General features: G+C 36.5%; 2 protein-coding genes across 4 annotated transcripts; both read right to left on the bottom strand.

Annotated features, from left to right (window-relative positions):
• Positions 1-1,151: 1,151 nt before the first annotated feature.
• On the bottom strand, positions 1,152-4,135 carry LOC110863543. Its single transcript, XM_022112888.2, has 5 exons — positions 3,834-4,135; positions 3,638-3,744; positions 3,350-3,524; positions 3,193-3,273; positions 1,152-3,102 (listed from the first exon to the last, which is right to left on the bottom strand). The coding sequence occupies exons 3-5, from the start codon at positions 3,518-3,520 to the stop codon at positions 1,747-1,749; spliced, it is 1,608 nt and encodes a 535-aa protein (XP_021968580.1). The 5' UTR covers positions 3,521-3,524; positions 3,638-3,744; positions 3,834-4,135; the 3' UTR covers positions 1,152-1,746.
• Positions 4,136-4,421: 286 nt separating this feature from the next.
• LOC110862508 (lysM and putative peptidoglycan-binding domain-containing protein 3) lies at positions 4,422-6,361 on the bottom strand. 3 transcript variants are annotated; one of them, XM_035859019.1, is made up of 7 exons: positions 6,180-6,360; positions 5,941-6,085; positions 5,471-5,688; positions 5,349-5,374; positions 5,206-5,253; positions 4,874-5,138; positions 4,422-4,785 (listed from the first exon to the last, which is right to left on the bottom strand). In XM_035859019.1, the coding sequence occupies exons 3-7, from the start codon at positions 5,583-5,585 to the stop codon at positions 4,595-4,597; spliced, it is 645 nt and encodes a 214-aa protein (XP_035714912.1). In that variant the 5' UTR covers positions 5,586-5,688; positions 5,941-6,085; positions 6,180-6,360; the 3' UTR covers positions 4,422-4,594. The 3 variants fall into 3 exon arrangements, with proteins under 3 accessions (XP_035714912.1, XP_021967400.1, XP_021967392.1); XM_022111708.2 differs by lacking the exon at positions 5,941-6,085 and having other exon boundaries at positions 4,889-5,138; positions 6,180-6,361; XM_022111700.2 differs by lacking the exon at positions 5,941-6,085.
• Between the last annotated feature and the right edge of the window lie 1,162 nt (positions 6,362-7,523).

Raw genomic sequence — 7,523 nt, 5'->3', positions numbered from 1 at the left:
TTAAATTTGAATTTGAATTTGAATTTGAATCCATCCAGTTCGTAACATCATGCAGCAGAAATGTATCCCGGCCTTAAGCTGGTAGGTAAAGCTGTTGTTGGGTATTCGTCCTATTATTTTTTTCATATATATATATATGGTATACATGCGATGGTGTTATTCTACGATCTCCACCAACCAAACCTACCTATGCCTTTGGTTCATCATCAGACAGATAACAACCAACTCGTTCCAAACATTCAATTCAGAGGTTTCTTCCTTCTTCCCCTCGAAATGGCAGAGTCCATTTCGCAGTAACGAATCGTGTCTCCCGTGGAGCCAACACATTGCACACCTAGTTATATTATAGCAAGCTACTATATAGTGAGGGCAAACTAATGAAAGAAGGATGATAGGATTGGATCAGTCTACTACATGTAAAGCATATTATGCACCTTTAGACTAAAGGTTTTAACAGATTATATTATCAAGTGAGTAATTATAAACTCTAAAGTAAAGCGGCATAAAAATACAATTGTAGCGCTATCCAAAGAACATTCGACACATGCTCCAAATTGCTATCCCAATACACTTTTTTCGCAACTTTAAGAGATTGAAAATTTGACGAAATTCATTATTATTCGACCATTGACAAGAGTCCAGGAGGTCATAGACCTAGCAATTTTGCCTAGACCTTTCCAATGATACCCATATGGTAGAGATTGGTGTTCAAAAATTTGCTGACCTAACGTCTGACCTTGAACTTCAAGACCAAGCAGGTCAAATTTGGCACGGTGTTATGTCTGTTGTCCAATTGTCGATTCAAAACAACAAAATATTCAATCGATGGTTCAGGGGAAATGGAAACATATAGAATGTATATTATAGATAGAAACTAGGTGCTGGCACTTAATGTAAATGGACACTCAACTTGTGCTGTCATTCATATTCACAGAGTTGTATTTACGATTAATGGAGAGACAAAGTTGCATAGTATATTTAAATTAGACAAATTCTAATTATTCAAAGTAATAATGTGTTGACGGTTCTCTTCCCTCTATCCAGAAGTACCTTATCAGTTGTACGATGCTATTTGAATACTATTTACAGCCGGTACTCGAGAGCTGATACTAGTCCCGAGAATAATAAGATATTACTACTCACTTCAAATGTCCGGTAATTCATTATACGACTTTGTCACTTTTATTTATTTCCACAAAAATTTTAAACAACAAATACGTTCCTTCATACGTTGGTGGGGGGTAAATTACATAATAATGCAAATTTTAAAACCAAACCACACTACACACTTGAATTGAGACTCGCACAGAGAGATGGAGATCTCTCCATCCATACTTGTAATAATTTTTGGCAATTGAAAATGCGATGCGCGATAAAATTACGCAAAATAAAACACGAAACAAGTTGACCATAAAAATATTTAAAAAAGAAACAACAATAAAACGGCGTCCTTCTCCTCGCTGGAATATCACCGGTTGTGGGTGGATTTTATCCAAGGATGCAGCGAGGGGATGACCAGATTGTAGCATCAAAAAGAGCGATAATGATACACTTATGAAGAACATGATAAGAACAGTTTCAAGTTTGTTAGGGACCAAAAGTTAAATCTTCGTCTTGGCATTCGAGATATCCGTCTTTATCTATCGCCAGCCCAGTCACTTGCTAAGATATGCAGATGAACCACTCACGCAAATGCACATAGCACACTTTAACTTCATGAAAAACACTTGCACTATTTATTTACATCTATTTAGACATATTCTTAAGCTGCTCAATTAGATCATGTCGTGGCCATTTTGACAAATTCAAGTCTACATATTCAGCATTTTCCCCGTTAGCGATACCCAGTTCCCTAATTTTGGTCTCTTGATCCTTTGAAAAGTTAAAAACTGTGCGATGTATTGTTAGGTGATTCAAGTCGGGCATACGTAATAAAAACTCGAGAAAGACGTCCATGGTCATCCCATATCCACAGCGTCGGGGACTCCCCGAGGACCCCAAATACAAGTTGGTTAAATTTGTTAATTTGTAGCTCATTTCCCTCAGCGTCGAAGACAAGGTATCACAGCCTTTAATACTTAAAGATTTAAGAGATTTCGGTAAAAATTGCAGTCCACTACATTCCGAGAAACGTTCCGTGAAGGGTGTGCACCGTTCAGTTTCATCTGATGGTGACTTTTCCATTTTCATGGTCATTACGATAACGGCACAGCTTAAAAAGTGTAACGATAAGAATTGGAGTCTTGTACATTCTTGAAATACGGAGAAATCCATATGGGCATCCATTCCAAGAGAAACATCCTGCAGACTCAATTTGGACAGAGTCCGTTGATTTTTTTGCACAAAATCTTTGAGTACTGCAACATTTGGCACGAGATCAGTACACAATGACTCAACGCCAGACTGTGGTCCAAGCAGATGAGACCACAATAGCGCTCCGGAACATCGGCACTTATAACTTGCACCTCTAATCATGGTTACATTCTTGAGTTTACATTTCTTGAAAGCAGTGGTTAAATGATCACGTACGGATGATGCATCCTCTTTGAAATGCTCGTCGTATTCACAAATACACTGGCGATACACTCCCAACTTGCAAATGGTGGCAGCATGACGATTAATAAACGCATAAAATATATCCCATTCATTTTGAGTCAACTCGAAATGAATTTGGATTTCTTGGAGCCCGTTGTATAATATTGTAGGATTCCCTAAAAGAGTTTTCACTGACGATGCCACAGATGTAGAGCTCCTGTTCCGTCCAAAGAACAATATCCCAATTTCAATTGACTTTAATCTCCGTAACTGACGGAGGTACTTTTCATGTTCAACGCTAGGATGAAACGCTGTATCTGATCTTTCGGTTACAAAATATCGCAAGTATTCGACGTTTTTGCAATGGGATAATATTTCTTTGGTAGTTGTTGATGTCATGCATGCCCCAAAAGTTATCTCTCTGACCAGCAGTGGGTGTGCAAACGTTGATACTGTTTCCCTTGTCCCACTAAACTCACAACCTCGAATGCGCAAACCAAGAACGTGATTAAGCAACTGTGGCGGCACTGCATTATACGAAACTTTGAAGGTAGAGCACTCGTCAACCTAATGAATGGCAATATTTAAAATAGATATTTCAGATTTTAAATTGTTTAATAAGTAAACCATAAACTGATAATTATATGTCACACTCACTAATTTTCGCCAAGCCTTGTTCACCAAACGATGTTGCAATCTATCTTTTTGCGGAATGAACGTCATGATCGTCATCCATACCTAAAACGAAATTAGTCATGGTTCATTTTAACTTTTATCGTTTATTAACTTTTTAGCATGCCAGAAGAAGACGCACCTCAATAGGAAGATCCATCAAAGGATTATGATGCTCTGCTTCGTCAATGACTTCAACAGATAAAAATGAAGTGCGAGAAACTTTCCGAGTAGTTGGTTGACATGAAGTCGCCATCCTCCTTTTTTTAGACGTGGTTTCTTTACACCAATTAATATCTCCCGAGTCGATCATATTTCTATTAATAATAGACCAAGAAAGAAATAATAGTAAGATTGTGTTAATCTAAGTATATCAATTTAAGCAAATAAACAATGATAATGATACAAATAATAAGTGGCAAACCATCACCTTATAGTCTCTCGTCTTTATGGATAAGAAGATAAACGATGATCACCCGGGTTGCTTTCATGCGGTCAACAACAAGGCAAAATATTATCCAATGTTCTGTGTCCGATCTATAAAATAAATCCCATTTCATATCACATATCATAAAATTAATTTTATCAGCAACTCTGTACTTTACACTCAAGCACCTTTAAATTACCATTTTGTTTTGTTACTTCCACATTGTCGTCGTCTCCTCGTACAAATAATGAATTAACTAGTACTTGTTGGATTTTGGAAATTACGAGTTGGACAAAAAGCTAAGCTGATGATAAATTCAGTGTGGTTGACGTTGCTGGACATCGAACGATAGCAAACTGTGATGTGAAAACGCTAAAAACGGAAGTTACTACTATTTTTTAGCAGCGACGAGGAGGATCGAGCCCAACTGAGGAAGGTCAACAATTTTATTACCAACCTTGCAGTTGAGCAGGAGGGTAAGGCAGTTAACTTTGCTCAATTTCAAGGATACAGAACACAGATGCTCCTGCCATCTACGCACATTTACTACATTAAATTCGCATAGACTTGGATACTGTGGAACTTTGTACTTGGCTGGCACTACCAAGTTTATAATTGTAGCCAAGATTAATATTATGAAAGGAACCCATTAATTGTATTATGTGAAATAAAGAAGGACCACCAACAGGGATGACCCTAAAATTTTGCATGAAAGTTGACTTATGCAAACCACTGAAAAATAATAGTCAAAGCTAGTTAGAAGGGTGAAAAATTTTCACTGAAAATGCATGGTTCAGGTAGACTGTATCGCGTTTATTGTTAAAATTGTTTCACGTTCACATGTTAAAATTTTATAAAATTGTAGCGAATACGTTTTAAAATACGTTACATTATACGATATATAGTTATTATTGACATAAAATATATATTGTTAAATCTTATATAATTTCACGACTTTGTTTAATAATGTAATTGAGAGTGAGGAGTGACACTATCATTCGTGGTGCTGCTACTCGCATTAGAATGTGTGTGATGAATGTATTCCAAATGTTCTAGATAGAGGTAATATAAATATGGCAACACGAATAAAACGCCAATGCATGGCAATGCAATTTTCCACCATGCAATATCTTCATTTTTAGATTGGAAGGCTGTAATAGGGGGAAAGCATCAGTTGGCATTGTATTATAGTGAAAAAGTAATAAAGATTGCAATTTATTTGTGCATGCATATTGATACCCAGTAAATCCTTACGCGTTAGTAGAGTCTCGTTTGAATTGGAAGTTTGCAGTACCACAGAGTTCGCAGCAACCGTCTCGGCTTTCTCACGAATTTCTTGCAAAGCAGTGTCAACATTACTCAAATATATTTGACCATTTGTCGACTCCTCGTCACTTTCTTCAGAATTTCCATCATCACGTACATGTAATGGAGGGCTTGGGGGAGCGTCAGTCAAATCAACCAGTATTCCTCTAGATGGAACTTTAATTATTCTACGACCATGCTAAAATAAATTGACAACATTAATAACTTGTGATTATTGAAAACAATTTTAAACATTGTTACATTACCAGATCTGTATCTTTGTGAAGATGATTGAGTTTCTTTAATTCGGCAACCTACCAATCAACACATAAATGCGTGAAATAGACTAGTCGATTATATAAATAGTTCTTAGGATTAGTAATGGGAGTATATAATTTGCTATACGTACCGAGGTATTGTAAAGTAAGGCAATTCCTTGCAGCAGAAAAATAAGAGTACATACATGTATCACCAAGCATTATCAACTTTGAGACCTACAAAGGCTAAAAATTAATTCTGTGAAATATCTACCTTGCAACGTGTCGGAAGAAAGTACAAGTCGCTCAATATATTCATCTTCTCTTCTTTTATTATTAGCCAAAGTGACCAGCTCATGTTTTGATTTGTCTCCACGTTTCGTAGCCATATACTTTACCAGCGTTGGTCTGAGTCAACAAGATTGATCAGGAATGAGGAAAGAAATTAATACGGAATATCTTCAGAACCATCAAATCACGATTGCGCCTCCTCTGTAAAACGATAATATATACACATATTTAAATGATCCTGAAGGCGACATTATTTAATTGCTAATAAAACTTTGGTTAAAAATAAAAATAGTTCTCCCAGACCGTTTTACAACACTAACTAATGAGAGGCTGGAAGGAGGTCATCATATATTTGAAAAATAAGAATAATTTACAGGCAACAATCTCATTAATATCCAATATATCTTAATTATTCCTAGATGTAAACAATCGATAATTTTCAAACAAGATAACCTTGCGTATGTAGAAGATACCGAGCCTCCCAACTTATTTCAGATGTTCGCACATCAATATCCGGTTCATTTCGAACCGACTATCTTTAATATTTTTCTAACCACATTCTTCAAGAATTCATTCTGTCTCCCTCCAAATATAAGGCCTGCAACGATTTTTAAAACTAGGACTAGGATGCAAACAATAACAAGACACATTTTGCAATAATAATACTCTCATAAGTAGTAAGTAACTCTTACCACAGTTGAATGATCACTATCAGAAAACTAGCCAACGCCTGTTTACTCCTTCTAGTTAGAAATTAAAGGTTGAAAATGACAGAAAATTACACAAAAATTACGAAATTGGGAATTTTGGGAATAAGAGAAATGTAATCCATGTGCATCTGCTGTTCTCAAATGAGGTGATGTGTAAGGAAGAAGAGAAACTTTTGCGTTGCAACCCGCCCGTCTCATCTCGCCTCCACCACGACAATGCATATCTTATGCATTTGCTCTGTGGAGAAAGTCCACCTACTTTCACTCAAAGGTTTTCCTGTCTCGTCTCTGCATTCACAAAATGCTACAGGTAGAAAGTTCCTCCTGTGCAATCTAAACACACGCATAGGGTGAAAATAATACAAAGTTTGGCTACTAATGTTAATCCTGCAATATTTTAGGGGACTATGAGTCTATAAGAATATTATTAATGTATAATTTATAATTTGTAATTTACAGTATAAATGCGTAAAATGTATGCGCATAAATATAATCCCCTAATGTAAAAAATCTGTTCTTCCCTATCTGACATGCTGCAATAAGAAATCAATTGTGGTGAAAGCGATCAAAGTGAAATATAAGAAACAACAGGTCGTGCATGATACATATGTCTCTGCAATAGTCAAAGATACACAGGGCTTAAAGTATCAGTAGTAGCTCATGTTTCACTTTGGCAATAAAGAGGATTGAGTTCTTGACAATGCATCCTGCCAGACGGTATTGAAGACCTGAGAACCAAACTCTGGGGCACACCTGTTCCCTCGGTTTATTTTAGTTGGACAGCCAAATTGCCTTTGCTTACATTGGCATCAACCTTATAATTCATATTATATCAACAAAGGCATTATTACTTGTATTATTTATATTTATGGATGGATTAGTTGTATTGCGAGGACCAACAAAGGTAAGAAAAGACCCAGCAACAGGATTCAAATCTTTCGTAAATGCTCAACAAAAATGTAGGTATGTACTAGTACCCGATACCGAAACTACTAAAACACCTGGAGCCAACAATTTCGTACATCGAATGCTGCTGAAAAAACTACACACTCGCGTTCATACTACGCTCATAAACTTCAAAATTTGATCAATTCACACGCAACCCGTGAAAAAAATATATGAAATGAAATTAAGTCTGAAATTTGAATTTGATGGATAAAAGCACCGACTTATCCAATCGCTATATTGGCCCACACATGCATACATATACTTGTTTTCACTCTCACTCGAGGAGGCGTCCTTGTATTTACACGTTCCTTGATCTCCCCTGTGAAATTTGCCCAGAAGCCAAAACGCTTACTGCTTTCCTTCCTCCTTCCTCATACT

This window comes from Folsomia candida, unplaced genomic scaffold, assembly GCF_002217175.1.
Source record: "Folsomia candida strain VU population unplaced genomic scaffold, ASM221717v1 Fcan01_Sc001, whole genome shotgun sequence".
In the NCBI taxonomy this organism is placed as follows: domain Eukaryota; kingdom Metazoa; phylum Arthropoda; class Collembola; order Entomobryomorpha; family Isotomidae; genus Folsomia; species Folsomia candida.
Note: the sequence above shows the minus strand (reverse complement) of the source record. Positions and strands in the feature narration are given on the sequence as shown.

Excerpts from the sequence above, each read along its gene's own strand:
- LOC110863543 (XM_022112888.2), bottom strand. The coding sequence starts at position 3,520 with ATGATCGACTCGGGAGATATTAATTGGTGTAAAGAAACCACGTCTAAA. Across the intron at positions 3,274-3,349 it reads TGATGGATCTTCCTATTGAG|GTATGGATGACGATCATGAC; the intron begins GTGCGTCTTCTT and ends ATTTCGTTTTAG. Across the intron at positions 3,103-3,192 it reads ACAAGGCTTGGCGAAAATTA|GTTGACGAGTGCTCTACCTT; the intron begins GTGAGTGTGACA and ends GCCATTCATTAG.
- LOC110862508 (XM_035859019.1), bottom strand. The coding sequence starts at position 5,585 with ATGGCTACGAAACGTGGAGACAAATCAAAACATGAGCTGGTCACTTTG. Across the intron at positions 5,375-5,470 it reads TTCTTCCGACACGTTGCAAG|GAATTGCCTTACTTTACAAT; the intron begins GTAGATATTTCA and ends TTCTGCTGCAAG. Across the intron at positions 4,786-4,873 it reads AACGCGTAAGGATTTACTGG|CCTTCCAATCTAAAAATGAA; the intron begins GTATCAATATGC and ends CCCCTATTACAG.